The 16,958-nt window shown below is 34.6% G+C and overlaps 1 protein-coding gene across 1 annotated transcript; it reads right to left on the minus strand.

Moving 5' to 3' along the window:
- Positions 1-2,238: 2,238 nt before the first annotated feature.
- Positions 2,239-16,846, minus strand: ubxn8 (UBX domain protein 8). Its single transcript, NM_001024412.1, is given in 8 exon segments — positions 2,239-2,775; positions 2,849-2,923; positions 3,023-3,064; positions 7,897-8,028; positions 15,736-15,858; positions 15,956-16,029; positions 16,118-16,243; positions 16,738-16,846. Coding segments are annotated over 8 exon segments (819 nt in total). The 5' UTR covers positions 16,814-16,846; the 3' UTR covers positions 2,239-2,604.
- Between the last annotated feature and the right edge of the window lie 112 nt (positions 16,847-16,958).

Below are 16,958 nucleotides of genomic sequence, written 5' to 3' on the forward strand. Positions count from 1 at the left end.
TAGGGTGGATGGCTGGTTTTAGCTGGTCGACCAGCCTGGTTTTAGAAGGTTTTTGGCCATTTCCAGGCTGCTTCCAGCCATTTCCAGCCTGGTCTTAGATGGTCAGGCTGGGAGATGACCAGCCAAAACGAGCTATGTCCAGTTTAATCCGGGTTGGTCGAGCTGGTTTTAGCTGGTCATTTCCCAGCCTAATCATCTAAGACCAGGCTGGAAATGGCCTTTATACCATTTATTTAAAACAATTTGACTCAATTCACCAAATAAATCAAGCAAATCCAGATTTTTCAGTAAACTACTGATGATATTTCTTCCAAATTAAGTATACAAATTTCATTTATAGCATTTATATATAGAATAAAACAACTGGACTGACTTTACCACATAAATCCAACTTTTTTCAGTAAACTACTAATGATATTTCTCCCAAATTAAGTATAAGAGCGTCATTTATAGCATTTATTTCAAACTATTTGACTCATTTTACCAAATAAATCAAGCAAATCCAGATTTTTCAGTAAACTACTGATGATATTTCTCCCAAATTAAGTATAAGAGCGTCATTTATAGCATTTATTTAAAACTATTTGACTCATTTTACTAAATAAATCAAGCAAATCCAACTTTTTTCAGTAAACTACTGATGCTTTTTCTTCCAAATTAGGTATAAAAATGTAATTTATAGCATTTATATATAGAATAAAACAATTGGACTGACTTTACCACATAAATCCAATTTTTTTTTGAAAACTACTGATGATATTTCTCCCAAATTAAGTATAAAAGCATCATTTATAGCATTTATTAAAAACAATTTGTCTTATTTTACTAAATAAATCAAGCAAATCCAACTTTTTTCAGGAAACGATTAATATTTGTCCAAATTCATTATAAAAACTGCATTTATATAGACAGAAAACTAGAAATTTATTAAAACTACTGATGATATTTCTCCCAAATTAAAAATAAAAGCATAATTTATAGCATTTATTAAAAACCATTTGTCTCATTTTACTAAATAAATCAAGCAAATCCAACTTTTTTCAGTAAACTACTGATGCTTTTTCTTCCAAATTAGGTATAAGAATGTCATTTATAGCATTTATATATAGAATAAAACAATTGGACTGACTTTACCACATAAATCCAATTTTTTTTTTGAAAACTACTGATGATATTTCTCCCAAGTTAAGTATAAAAGCATCATTTATAGCATTTATTAAAAACAATTTGTCTTATTTTACTAAATAAATCAAGCAAATCCAACTTTTTTCAGGAAACGATTAATATGTGTCCAAATTCATTATAAAAACTGCATTTATATAGACAGAAAACTAGAAAAATACTGATATTTCTTCCAAATAACGTACAAAAATGTCATTTATAGCATTTATTTCATACAATTTGACTTATTTTACTAAATAAATACAGCAAATCCAATTTTGTTCAGAAAACTACTGATAATTATTTCCAATTAAATTTTAAAAAGTCATTTACAGCATTTATTTCAAACAGTTTGACTTATTTTACCAAATAAATCAAGCAAATCCAGATTTTTCAGTAAAATACTGATGATATTTCTCCCAAATTAAGTATACAAATTTCATTTATAGCATTTATATATAGAATAAAACAACTGGACTGACTTTACCACAAAAATCCAACTTTTTTCAGTACTGATGATATTTCTCCCAAATTAAGTATAACAGCGTCATTTATAGCATTTATTTCAAACTATTTGACTCATTTTACTAAATAAATCAAGCAAATCCAACTTTTTCAGTAAACTACTGATAATTCTTCCAAATAAGGTATAGAAAATGTCATATGTAGCATTTATATATAGAATAAAACTATCTGATTGATTTTACCAATACATCCAGCAAATCTGACTTTTTCAATAAACTAATTGTAATATTTCTTCCGAATTAATTATACAAATGCCATTTAAAGCATTTAAATATAGAATAACACAATTTTACTCATTTTACCAAATGATTCCAGCAAATTCAACTACTGACCATCTAAGACCAGGCTGGGTGATGACCAGCTAAAACCAGCTATGACCATCTAAGACCAGGCTGGAAATGGCTGATAACCAGCCTGGAAATGGCCAAAAACCCTCTAAAACCAGACTGGTCGACCAGCTAAAACCAGCCAACCAGCTTAGCCTGCATTAAGCAGTTTTTTCAGCAGGGAATTGGACTATTTTTACCAAATAATTCAGCAAATCCAACTTTATTTACAGTAAACTGATATTTATTCCAAATTAATAATTAAAAGTCATTTATAGCATTTACTTAAAACACTAGACTCATTTTACCTAACAAATCGAACAAATCCAACTTTTTTGTTTTATTAAACTACTGATGATATTTCTTCCAAATTATTAATAAAAATGTCACTTATAGCATTTACATATATAATAAAACTAATTGACTCACTTTACCAAATAAATCCGGCAAAAAAAAGTATTTTCAAGTGGTCTCTTCATTTCCCCCCAAAGCTGTAAATATGGCACCTGTAGAGAGAGTCCTGAGGGCTCGTATAAAATATTAAGCCCGTATATTGATGTCCGCTGCTCCATGAAAGCGAGCAGTAGTGTGGTTAGTCATGGAGTGGCTCCTTCTCCTCCACATTCAGCAGTGTGTCTGTGTGGATGCCAGCCTCCTCCAGGCTCACGTCTGCACCCGTCAGCACTTCCGTCCTGGGGTACGACATGTACAGCGTGTAGAGGGCTGGAGGGTATCCTGTCTTCATCATCCACTCCAGCAGGAGCTAATGATCAGAAGACATAAATATTACTCATGTATTTATTTATTACTGTCAGTCATCATTGTTTACTACTGACCTGAGAGCTCCAGGTTTTGAGGAATCTCCTGTGGATTGCTCTTCTGCCCGGAAATCTTAGGGCTATTTTTACTGCCTGCCAGTGGATGAGGTGAAGTTGAGATGTCACTACATAAATAAATGATCACAGAAAAAAAAAAGTGTTCTTGTATGCAGGCGTAGTTTATTAACTCACCCCTTCAGTGTCCACTGATGGCTCGTCAGGCAAAACTATGACCTTTAATGAGAGAAAATAATAACAAGGCTGGTGAACAAAGTAGTAGGCAAGTTATAAAAGTCCTGCCTTAATCCATACCTTAACATGACTGCTGCATTTCAAATTCTGGGATGCGCTTCTGGTTTGGTTAAATTTCGATTTAAAGTATATGAAGCAAATCATTTTAAATAAAAGAATAACACTTTTTTGGGAAATAAGCTCTTTTTTTAACTACTAGAGTTAAAGAGTTGAAATTGACCATTTTTGAGTCCATTTAGCCAATCTCCAGGGCCCGGTTTTTCAAAAGTAATCCACTAGGATTTTGGATAAGGGATTGGATCAAATCTTGAAAATGGGTTTTTCAAAAGAAAAAACGGATTACGTAATCAGATTAGATCACGTTATCCAATCTTGGTTTTGATCCGGATCAAACCTTTAGTTTGGGTTTTTCTGACCTTTTTTGTAGGATCTGGATCACTTTGATCCAAAAAACCTGGATTAAACTGATCCCATCAGAAGAGAGGATTTAGCGTGGATTTCATGTCCAAAATGTAATGAAAACTTAAAAAATGTATTAAACAATACTATTTTTGGATCATGCAGTATCTTACGAGATATACTATTTATTCATAAGGTTTTAATTTTATTTGTTCATCCGTCAGGCTATAGTGATTATTGGCTTTAACGTATTCAGCCTTTCTGTATAGGCCTACAGCAAAGTAGAAAGAGTTTGGCCTCATAAAATAATCCCCCAAACAGCTGTCAAAACTGACCAAAAACAATCAATTTTATTCTGTCACTAATTGATATATATATATATATATATATATGTATTCATCACAATGGAAAATATTTTTCTTATTAGAATATTTATTAATGATGATAGCAATGATTACAGAATAAACAAAAAATACAAGAAATGGCAATGACTGATTTTTGAAATCTCTTTCAACAATTGCAAAAAGAGACTGAAAGGGCAGAAGCACAGCTTGGCCTGGCAGAGGAACAACTGACTCTGACCAAACTGCAGCAAACCAAAGCCAGACTTGAGATCCCCCTCCTAAAGGATACGCTTCACATCAAATGAGGAAGTCTGAGATTATTGTGGAGTTTTTGACATTAAGTATTTTTTTTTTATTTACATCTATATTTGAAACTTATTATAAATATCCTCAATGTACAGTGTTTGTGTTGTAGGTCTCAGATGAGCGGACTGCTGGAAAAGGATGGGGTGGGCTTTTTCTTGTTTTTCTTATTTATTATTAATTTAATATTTATTACATTTTCTTAGTTTTCATTTTAAAAAAATAAATTATATTGACCCCACGCTGGCTATTCTACTTGTCGCTCTTTACATATCTATAGTTCTACATTGTGATTTCCTAAATCACCGGGCCCTGGGCCCGGTTTTTCAAAAGGTTTAATCCGGATAAAATTGATCCAGATTAAGTAATCCTGTTTTTGCGATCCGTGATCACGTAATCCATCTTACTTTTTGAGCCAGTTTTTCAAAGCAACATCGGATTGGATCAATCTGATCCGGATAGGAACTTTTCAGGATCACTAAATCTGGATAACCAGTGCTCAAACAGCATAGGACATCACAATGTAGAACTATAGATATGTAAAGAGCGACAAGTAGAATAGCCAGCGTGGGGCCAATATAACTTTATTTTTATTTGAAATGAAAACTAAAAAAAAATTAATAATTATTAAAATAATAAATAATAAAAACAAGAAAAACCCCACCCCATCCTCTTTCAGCATTCCACTCATCTGAGACCTACAACACTGTACATTGAGGATATTTATAATAAGTTTCAAATATAGATGTAAATAAAAAAAAAAAGACCTAATGTCAAAAACTCCACAATAATTTCAGACTTCCTCATCTGATGTGGAGAGAGCAGCTTGTCTGAGCGTAGCCTTTAGGAGGCGAATCTCAAGTCATTGGCCTTGCTTGTCTGCAGTTTGGTTAGAGTCAGTTGTTTCTCTTCCAGACGAAGCTGTGCTTCTGGCCTTTCAGTCTCTTTTTGCAATTGTTGAAAGTGATTTTAAAAAATCAACGATTGCCATTCTTTGCAAATTTTTTTTGTTATTCTGTAATCATTGCATGCATCACTAATAAATATTCTAAACACAAAAATATTTTCCATTGTGATGAATATATATATCAATTAGTGACAGAATAAAATTGATTGTTTTTGGTCAGTTTTGACAGCTGTTTGGGGGATTATTTTATGAGGCCAAACTCTTTCTACTTTGCTGTAGGCCTATACTGAAAGGCTGAATACGTTAAAGCCTATACTCACTATAGCCTGACGGATGAACAAATAAAATTAAAACCTTATGAATAAATAGTATATCTCGTAAGATACTGTATGATCCAAAAATAGTATTATTTAATACATTTTTTAAGTTTTCATTACATTTTGGACATGAAATCCACGCTAAATCCTCTCTTCTGATGGGATCAGTTTAATCCAGGTTTTTTGGATCAAAGTGATCCAGATCCTATAAAAAAGGTCTGAAAAACCCAAACTAAAGGTTTGATCCGGATCAAAACCAAGATTGGATAACGTGATCTAATCTGATTACGTAATCCGTTTTTTCTTTTGAAAAACCCATTTTCAAGATTTGATCCAATCCCTTATCCAAAATCCTAGTGGATTACTTTTGAAAAACCGGGCCCAGGGGCCTCATGTATCAACGCTGCGTACGCTCAAAAACTTTGCGTACACCAGGTTTCACGCTCACATTTGGATTTACTAACGAGGAAAATAACATGAGAATGTAGGTTGGTCCGCACCAACTTCATGTCTAGCGTACGTGTATTTCCAGCCTGATCTCACGGGGAAATATGAGTATTTTACGTTTTGCCAGTTTAGTGGCTAATTCGTACGATTTTAAAAAGGAGGCGTGGCACCTAACCCCATCCCTAAACCCAACCGTCATTGTGGGATGAGCAAATCGTACTAAATTGTAATACATACAAATTAGCCACTAAATGAAAAAGTTACGAATTGCCGTGAGTTTGCCCAAGTGGTGCTCGCTGCAGAACCATTTGGGCGAGCTGAGCTCCAGCGAGGGGGAGCTTGAGCTAGAGCTCCACCTTTTTTGCACTTCTTCTACGAGTGATGTCACTGGGGGTAGGGTTAGGGGTGGGGTTGGTGTACGCATTAAAACAGCTTACAGGAGGCAGAGCGAGAGCTCATGCTCCCCCTCGCTGGAGCTCAGCTCTGCTCAAATGGCTCTGCAGCGAGCACCCTCTGTGTGTTTTTTTTTCCCATTGGCGACTCCTAGAGGCAATTATGTTAAATTGCACACTATAAAGTATTGCACCAACACATGTTAAAACATTGCTTTTAATTTATAATTGATAAAATGGGTTCATTTACACATTTTTTTTTTTTACCAATAATGTGATTTAGAACATATAAAAGCATTTGCAAATGTATACAACCCTTGGTCTATGGCAATGGCAGTGTTGGCCTTATTAGAGGACATTGTTAATGGTCGAATCTGAAGGCTTCACAGTGGCAGGGTGTGCGATGGGTGGCTTCTTGGTGAGTGAAGTCTTTATTTTTATTTTATCAAACGTAATTATCTTCACACCATAGACAAATGCCTCCAGATGAACCCAAAGATAAAAGTCTAAGAGGGTCAGATTGGGAGACTTTAGGGGCCATTCAACTGGCCCACGATGACCAATCCACTTTTCAGGAAACCGTTCATTTAGAAATGCTCGGAACTGACACCTATAATGTGGTGGTGCACCATCTTGCTGGAAAAACTCAGGGAACGTGCCAGCTTCAGTGCATAAAGAGGAAAACACATCATCATGTAGCACTTTCAGTGACCTCCAGGTTTCCATTGATGAAGAATGGCCCCACTAACTTTGTTGTCTTTGGTGTGAAGATACAAGATGTGCAGCACCTGAAACTACGGATAGTGGAAGCCTGTGCTGGCATGTCTCCTGCGCTGTTGCTAGGAGTGTGTAAAGAGTGGGAGAAGAGGGTTGCATTGACAATCAACCACAATGGGCAGCACATTGAACACATTTTTATAAGTGATCAGAAACTTATAAATAACTCATGAAAGAATAAAGTTAGATCCGAAACCAAGCACAACATTGTTTTTCTTGTGAAATTCCCAATAAGTTTGATGTGTCAAATGACCCTCTTCCTATTGAAAAAACAAAAGTTGGATCCAAAATGGTCGACTTCAAAATGGCCACCATGGTCACCACCCATTTTGAAAAGTTTGCCCCCTCACAAATATTAATGTGCCACAAACAGGACGTTAATATCACCAACCATTCCCATTTTATTAAGGTGTATCCATATAAACGGCCCACCCTGGAGTGAGCAGATGAACCCATGTCTTCTGCAGAGAGTAACAGATTTAATTTAGCCTTTTATTCCCATATAAAAATTAACGACAAACTATGATCAAGCTTGCATGCTTGCTTGATGTGTGAGAACCAATGAGGATGATGCTTGTTTGTTATTCCAACCCTGTTGAGCTTCCACAAGAAGCAATAAAGACTGTTCTCGGCTTCTATGTTAGCTGTTCAATGTTTACATGTGAAAAGGTCATAATTAAAAACCCTTAGTTTCTCTTCAGGCAAATTGTATTAAACCGCTCGATTTGTGTGTTTTATTGTTAAACTTAAAGTTACTCAAAGAGTTTGGTGTAAATCAGCGAATGAAGAAGTTTGTATTAGTGTTGGAAGAAAATAAGATGAGCCTTAGGGGTTTGGAGTGACATGAGGGTGAGTAAATGATGACAATAATCTTTTTGTGGTGAACTAACCAGTTTAAAGCAATAGTCCGATAAAAGCACAAACCCACCCTCTTCTGCTTGGGCACTTCCTCTTGGACAGGATCTTGAGTAACAGTCTGCATCGGCTTCCGTCTCCTTCTGGCTCCCTGATTAGGAGACTCGTCTACATCCACCGCATGAAATATCTTATCCTCATCACCCTGAAAAACATGATGGGACTTGATATTTAATTCCTTTTATTGTTTTTCCTGTAAATGATTCAATAAATACCGTACCGTGCCATTCATACCGAGGTTTTACCGTACCGTGAAATTCTGATACCGTTACATCCCTAATATATATATATATATATATATATATATATATATATATATATATATATATATATATATATATATATATATATATTATAAGGTTTAAATGAGCATTTCATTTTTAGAGAAAATGTCAGGTGGGCCTTCGAAAATTTATCAAAGAAAGAAGTGGGCCCCAAAGTGAAAAAGGTTGAGAACCCCTGCATTAGTACATCCACAATGCACTTATACTTTCTAAACACATGTTTTTTAACCATAATATTTGTTGAACATTGTAGTACTGCAGGTACGCCATGTTGTCAAAAGGTTTGGGACATCTGCCTTTAGACGTACAGTTGCAGTCAGAATTTTTAGCCCCTAAATTATTAACCCCGTTTATTTTATTTATTTTTACGGAAAACCTGTTTAATTTTTTTTCAACACATTTCTAAACATAATATTTTTAATAAGTCATTTCTAATAACCGATTTATCTTTGCCATGATGACAGTAAATAATATTTGACTAGATATTTTTTAAGACACTTCTAGACAGCTTAAAGTGACATTTAAAGGCTTAACTAGGTTAATTGGATTAACTAGGCAGGTTAGGAAAATTAGGCAAGTTATTATAAGACAATGGTTTGTTCTGTAGACTATCAAAAAAATATATAGCCTAAAGGGGCTAATAATTTTGTCCTTAAAATATTGTTTAAAAAATTAAAAACTGCTTTTATTCAAGCCGAAATAAAACAAATAAGACTTTCTCCAGAAGAAAAAAAATATTATCAGACATACTTTGAAAATTTCCTTGATCTGTTATACATCATTTGGGAAATATATATAAAAAAAAAAAACAATTTGTGGGAAATGATTCTAACTTCAAATATAGTTTATATATATATATATATATATATATATATATATATATATATATATATATATATATATATATATATATATATATATATATATATATATATATATATATTTATATTTATATATATATACTATTTTCCCAAGTGTATATAACTACTACTGTAAGAAAAAAAAATCAGAATTTAGTGCATATTTTCAGTATTATCTTTGCTTGAAAAGACCCAATACAGTTAATATGAAATGAGCCTGCTTCCAAACCTGTATCATGTCAAATTGTCAATAACCAAATCCAGCTAACTGAGTAATCCACGTATGAAGAACAGACCCCAGGAATGCACAGGTGGCAACATATCACAGTACCACATGTGGATTCACTGAGCTCCTGAGAGCAATCCATTCTTTTACAGATGTTTGTAAAAGTGTCTGCATGCCTACACTAATAAAAAATACTGGTTGCCTTCAATTTTTAAGCTGATTCAAATGAACCTTATGAGTCATTTTATTTTATTTTAAACTGAAAGGAATGTTTCATTAGAGAAGTCAGAGCCAAATTTGCAACAGGCAGAATATAGCATACAGCACTAGCACTTCTCCTTTATTTTAGGGTCTTCACAAACAGTAAATGACTGTTGTCAATTCAAAGCTGTAATGTGATGGTTACAAAAGACACTCAAGATTCAAGTTGGCTATTACAATTTGTGCAGTGTTAGATTTTTATGGGCACTTGCATCTCTTAAATTCCAGTTCTTTGACCAAGCATTGTACAGTGCACGGCATAATTGAGCACACCCCATTTTGAAAATGAATACTTTTATCCATTTCTCAGTGAATGTAGGCAATGTATTTTGGTGCATTTAAACAAAACAGATTTAATAAACAGATATATTTATTAAAATAATATTTTACAAATGAAACATTGTCAGAAATGGAAAGATAACACAATTAAATTCAAGCAAAATATTACAAAAAAAAATGACAATTAACCTACAAACTTTAAACAAACTTTTTAAATTTTTTGCTTTTCTTTATTTTTCCTCCTTTTAATTTTTAATATTTTTCTATTACATATAAATGTGGGTGTACTACTTTTTGGACCGCTATCAGAAGTTAGAAGTTGTTAGAATTTCAGATTTGGCATCAGTACTGACTATATGCACAAATACAATATTGTATAGCCTTCTATTAAAAGTATGGATTTAAAAGATAGATTTGTGAGGGGTCTACTTATATATGCTGAGCACTGTATAATTTGCTTAAGCCATTCTTTAAAAAGAACACTCGATGACATTGTTTGCCTTGGTATTCGTGTCAGTCAACATAAGCTCACAATGACACCTAGTGGGTAGAGTGCGGCAAATCATCTAAAAATGTATTTTTTAAAATTCAGTTTATCAATTAGATTTGAATGTTTTTAAATGTATCTAGTGAAATGTATAGTTTTTTTTGTGTACAATATAGTTAGTTAATGAATTATAATAGTTAATTATAGTTTTTATATTAAAGTAACCACTTTTACTTTTAAATATGGGGTTATTATTCAGTTATTAGATGCATTTTTTATCTAAATCTAAAGAGGTATTCAATTAAACTGTTCTATTTCTGTTCATAATGTTAGAATTTTAGACATTTCTAGAATGAATACACTACATAATTATAAATATTAATCTGCCTAAATATTATTCAGAATAAATTAACCTTTCAAAAGGATCTCTTTTATAGCAGTTCTAACTTTGGTCATACAAATGGTCAAAGCTTTGTCAAAATCTATAATATAATATAATATAATATAATATAATATAATATAATATAATATAATATAATATAATATAATATAATATAATATAGGGGTGAAGCAGTGGTGCTGTAGGAAGTGCTGTCGCCTTACAGCAAGAAGGTCGCTGGTTCGAGCCTTGGCTCAGTTGGTGTTTCTGTGTGGAGTTTGCATGTGGGTAAGCTAAATTGTCCGTAGTGTATGTGTGTTTGTGTGTGTTTTTGTGTGTGTGTGTGTGTGTGTGTGTGTGTGTGTGTGTGTGTGTGTGTGTGTGTGTGTGTGTGTGTGTGTGTGTGGATGTTTCCCAGAGATGGGTTGCGGCTGGAAGGGCATCCGCTGCGTAAAAATGTGCTGGATTAGTTGGCAGTTCATTCCGCTGTGGCGACCCCGGATTAATAAGGGGACTTAGCCGACAAGAAAATGAATGAATGAATAATATAATATTATATAAAATAATATATTCTTGCCCCATGTAGAGAGCCATCTTACAATTTGTACTATGAAAAGTTCTTTATTGTTTTTATATTATTATTTCGTACTCACACAATCAATCATCATCCTCCTGCACACAATTTATACCTAAAATGCTGTGATTTAAATTTAAACACATTCTTAAAGGCACATTTCCACCAAAAATGAACATTTCCGCATTTCCTCAAGAAAATCTTTCTTCTTTTGAATATAAATCAAAATATTCTGTTGGAAATCAGCAGCCATTTGTAGGAAATTCATGAACCAAAACCAGGAGACTCTTGTCTTCTAACTGGATTCTTTTAACAAGAATGTGCTGGCTGTGCTTCATCATCGAGAAGGCTACAAGTAGAGTTCCACCTACCCTGATACTTTGGAACCTCTGTCTTCTGAAGGGAGTGAATTTTCTGATGGATGTCTACTCCAGGATGGAGTAACACATATCCTTTCTTATGCGTATGATTATTAATAAAGTTGAATGTTTAAGAGCCTAAATTATATAATGACCTTAGTGTCATCCCACTTCAGAGTAAAACTGGAATAATATATGTGATTGCTTTTCTGTATGCCAAATGATTTGTTTCTTCAGGATCTTCCCAGCCAGGTCAGAGGTCATGGAGGCCTCTTGAGTGGAACTGGACTCTTGAAGAATGGGAAACAACTGTTTTCTGTGTTATTTGCCATTTTATGTGTTACATCTTTTAAAGTTAATTCCTTTGTGTGTAAACTGCCAGTTTGGATGTAGATAGTGATAGTTTTTAACTTTTTGATAAGACGGCTGACAGTACACTCAGTCTTGGGTAAAAAAAACAGGTTGTACTTTGTGTGTGTTCTATTCCTCTGTGGATCATTTCACAGGTCTGGGGTCTGCTCTGAAAAACCTAGTCTCTGCCTATAATGGGACCTTGGCGAACGACGGTTTTGGGAAACGCATCTAATTATATATTTTTCACTATAGACTATCCTTTGCCGTGCAACAGTACAATTTTGCTTTTGACCGAGATGTCGAGTGAAAGCAACACGCATCCCGGCATTATGGATATAGTTAATTATGGATATAGTTAATTATTAGCTAATAATAATAATTATTATTATTATTATGCATTAGTTGACATAATGCTTTTTTAAATAAGCTATTTTTTTTCTTTCTCTACATGCGCGTGAAAGAGAAAATGAAAAGAAAAAATAGACAAATAATATGCGGGTCACTTTGCGTGCGGATATGCCCATTTATTTAATTAATTTATTAAAACATGAGAGTTTTTAACATGAAGTGGCAGTTGGTCAAACATTTTTAACAAAGCCTGTTATAAATAATACATAGCTTACTGATAAAGTATGTTGAGGTGATCGCAAGTTCACAACTGTGAGATGATGTGCTCTACCGGCAGGATAATCTATATTATTTTGCTGTTTTTCATATGCTTACGTTTAAGATTTGAGATAATAACATTGCCATGATAGTCAAAGAAATCAAAACATTATTTTCACCCCAACGCAATTTAATCGGGCACTGAAGGCTAATAACTTAATTCTTATATTTGCTTTTTGACTTCTCACCATGTATCTTTTCTACAGCATAGTATAGTGTAAGAGCATGTCTATTACCAGAAAAACTAAATTAAAATTATATTTTAATTGAACACATCACATCACATACAGTAAGCTACGCCTACAGAACAGTCTGTTTAGCATTGTGAAAAGGCAAAGCTGAATATCTGTGGTTAAAGTGCCACCCAGCGGTCAAATGCTGCTGGCGCATCAAGTACCACCGTTGCCGCGGTATGAATGGCGGCACAAGGAACACATTGAAGTAGTAACATCTGTATGTTTGAGATATCATTCAGAATTGTTTGTGTAATGGAGGCCAGCTAGTGAGTGCTGTGCAGGTGAACCTCACTCCTCTGACCTCTAAAGGTGCTCTAGCGACAAATGCTAGAGGCCACAGTCTTTAGCCTCCTTGTTAGAGCAACCAACTCCCATGCGGAAGGTCGCCGGTTCAATCCCAGCTCGGAGCGGTTTGGATGGTGTAGGACCGGTGGGGTTACATTTGCACGCAAACATGTGGAAAATTAATTTTTTTTCTATCTGTGTTTTAACCAATCAAGTTAAAACTCGTGTAAGTATGACATAGTTAATGACGTTATGTTAGAGTGTAATTTTTGTTGTTTTGATATAGTAAGCCTACACACTCTTTGCGAGTGTTGAAGCTGATTCCAGCTTTTCTTCATCTGACAGACTGGTCATTTTTAGGTTAAAACTGTTGGTCCCCCCCTTTACTTCAGACACTTGGGCTGCCAGACTCTTTCTTTTCACAGTAGTTTCAATGTAAAATTGTCAGGGTTCTGCCACTCTGGTCTTTGTAAATTCTTGTTTTGGTAGCAGAGCTCTGACACTACCCATGTCCGGTCCTGTTTCTGTCTCTGTGTGCGCGCGCGCCGTCAAGGGTGTACGCAGAGTGTGCGCGATGCCGCTTGATGTGGCCGCGCACGCACTGCGTCCGTCAGACGCGCGCGCTCTTGTACTAGTGTCTGTGTTTTCATCTGTCAGCAGCGTGGTGTTTCATTCCCAGCGTCTCAGTCTTGTTGGTTTCGGTTTTGGTCGGCGCTGGGATGAAGCATGCACGCTGCGTGTGTGAGTGCACGGTGAGTGTTTTCATTCATCGTGTGCTCGTGTCTTGCGTCTTTTGTCAAAGCACGTGGCTCGGTGTTTACATTGTGGTCACGTGCTTTTGTCGTGTGCTTCAGTGTTGTGTTGTGTTATGTGAGCGCATGGCTTGTATTGTCTCTCTGTGTCATGCGCTCTCCCGTCTATTGTCTAGTCCCTCCCTCCTTGTTTACTCATTATTAGTTTGTCATGTTCACCTGTGTGTCAATTTACTTTTTGCTTTATAATCCCCCTCATGTTTTCAGTCCTTTGCCAGTTCGTCGTCGATAGTTTCCTGTCCTGTTGTATCCAGCCCTGTCTTGTCCAGCCAGTCAAGTCTGTTTGTTCATTTATTTGTTTTATTAGAGTTTTTCCCCCTCGGGGTTGTTTGTTTTGCCTTTTTGTTTTCATTTTATTATTAATAAAAACCCATTATTGCTGCACCTGAGTCCTCGCTCCTTTTCCCCCTCACCCGACCCTGACAAAAATGTACATAATATGTTTTAGTTACAAACTATTTCATTGGAACTTACAGTTCTAATAATCTTTTTCTAAATTTGTATTTGAATATTTGATAATAGGTGGTTAAAAAATCTATGGAAGACACGGGCGGCAGCTTGACAACATTCTTCAGCATATTCACCTTTGTGTTCATCAGAAAAAAGAAACTCAGACAGGTTTGAAATAAGAAGAAGGAGGAGTCAATTCTGACAGAATTGTGTTTTTTGGGTGAACTCTTTTTTTTTTTTACTTAACCTGCTGTTCATTTTGCCTCATAACATTTTAAAAGGGACCTATTATGCCCCTTTTTACAAGGTGTAGAATATGATCTCTGATGTCCCAAGAGTGTGTTTGTGACATTTTAGCTCTAAATACCCCACAAATAGTGTTTTACAACTCTTTGAAGCTGACCCTTTTAGGGTTCATAATAAACCCTTTTCACATTTCTGGGTTACTCAGTATCGGAAGTCATCAATAGTTAGAAAACCTAGAGCACAGTAAATGGGAAAATACAACAAATAATTTACAATCCTATTTGCTCAAATAATAAAAGAAAAAGTCCACGATGGTGTTATCAAGACTTTCAGAAGAATGAAAAAAAATAAAAATAGTGTGAGACTCATGACGGCAGCTAGAGGAGAGAATAACGTCAAATTTACTTTCCAGACCCATAGACGCTGTATTACAAACACCTCGCATAAGTGCTAATTCGTTTTTTTTTTTTGTAATTTGAAGCAAAGATGATATTCTACATACGTAAATACATATAAATGTTCATACGTTTTTTTAATATTCTAAATATTAAAAACTTAAGATGCTGATGCTTGTTAAATGCGTCATAACAGGCTTGTGAAAAGGGTCCATTGTGCCATTTTGGTGACTGTCTCTTTAAATTCAAATGAGATTGTGCTCCCAGCACTCCTTTCAAAATAAGTTGGAGCTACAAATGCCCATGTGTCAGCATAGTGGCAGAGTCAAAAACAAGACTAATGTCCTATGCTAATGAGAAACAGAGATCATCACTAATGGGCGGGGCTTTTCATCTCTGATGACAGGGAGAATGTCAATCAAAGTGTTTCTCCACACTGCATTCATCAAGTGTGATTATAAAAAAAAATATTAATAAATGTTTACCATTAGAAGCTGGTTATATTCACAGACTGTGTTAAACCTCTTATAAAAGTGATTTCTACATAACAGGTCACTTTTAAATACAATTTAAGTACTTTAAAGTGGATTCCAGCAACCCTTGTAATGTTCCTGGAAGATATATATTTTTATTATTATAATTGTTCAGTGGCATTAATGTACTTCTCTATGTGCTAGTTATGATAATGAGTTCACTCACCCCGACAGGAAGCCCCGGGCTTAGTTTCCATGTTTCTCCTGTCATACGATAGTATCGTTCTGTTTTCTGCTGGAGTAATGAGTCCTGTCTTGGCTTTAGCACATTTTCAGCATAGTCCGACATCTTTATAATACATGAAATAACATGATTATTGTTAACATACAATCATATCATACAGTAGAACATTTATCCACTTTTAAAGTCACGTGTTGTGATAAACCTTGTCATTTTGTAGATCTTGCTGAGTTCTTCTAACTTGCTCTTCTTTCAGTCTGCTGGATTCAGGTGTTGGGCCTGCAAAAAAGACAAACTCCATATTCAATTATTTATAATTTATACAACTACACTAAATGAGAATGAACTGTCATCTGAAGGCACATACTGTCTGTGAGCTCTTGAGTCACTGGAAAGAAGAAAAATTTCAGCCTCGGGAATATGGAAATCAGCCATGTACAGATGCCTAGAAATATGAATCCGCGTCCAGCCAATTTCAGAGCATCGTTAACACCTTTAACATACATAAAACACTTGTCAGTGATCTCAATGGTCAGCATTAGCACAAGCTGATTATTTAAGACTAGAACATTGAGGTAAAGTTGGTTTTATATTTGCACATTCGTTCATTTAACTATCTCTATATTGTTTACCACCATAATTTGAATCATTATTATATAAACAATATGCAACAACTGGAATTTCAAAGGCTCCCTTGGGATTTCATACACTTTTATACATCAACAATTGTTACAATATTACATAAATAAATTATATAAATTTAGATAATTCGTTTAAACACATTCTAAGTTATTAAAACTGTAGTGTACAATACATTTTGATAATGGTTAAATATTTAAAAGCGTGAATTTTGAATATATATTGCAAAATTCCATGTTGATAACGTTTTATCACCAATATTTTGCACATAATCACGAAACTACTTCAAAAACAAGCTCTTGGTTTGATTTGCTTTGCCAGAATAAGTATTATCAATTATCGTGTTACCAATTATCGAGTGTTTCCACGAAATGAAGCAAACTCCTGACAATAAAACACAGAGGACAACACATCTGTTAGACATGTCAGCATTCACAAATAATCACAACACTGTAGAAACAACACGGAAGTGTGACGTTTTAAAGTAAAAGTCTCCATAGACTGTTCTGTTTAGGGGTTTATCACATCTACCTTATTTAATTTACTTATACATGATTGATTTGTGTTTG

Source organism: Danio rerio, chromosome 10 (genome assembly GCF_052040795.2).
Source record: "Danio rerio strain M-AB ecotype USA chromosome 10, GRCz13ab, whole genome shotgun sequence".
NCBI lineage: Eukaryota > Metazoa > Chordata > Actinopteri > Cypriniformes > Danionidae > Danio > Danio rerio.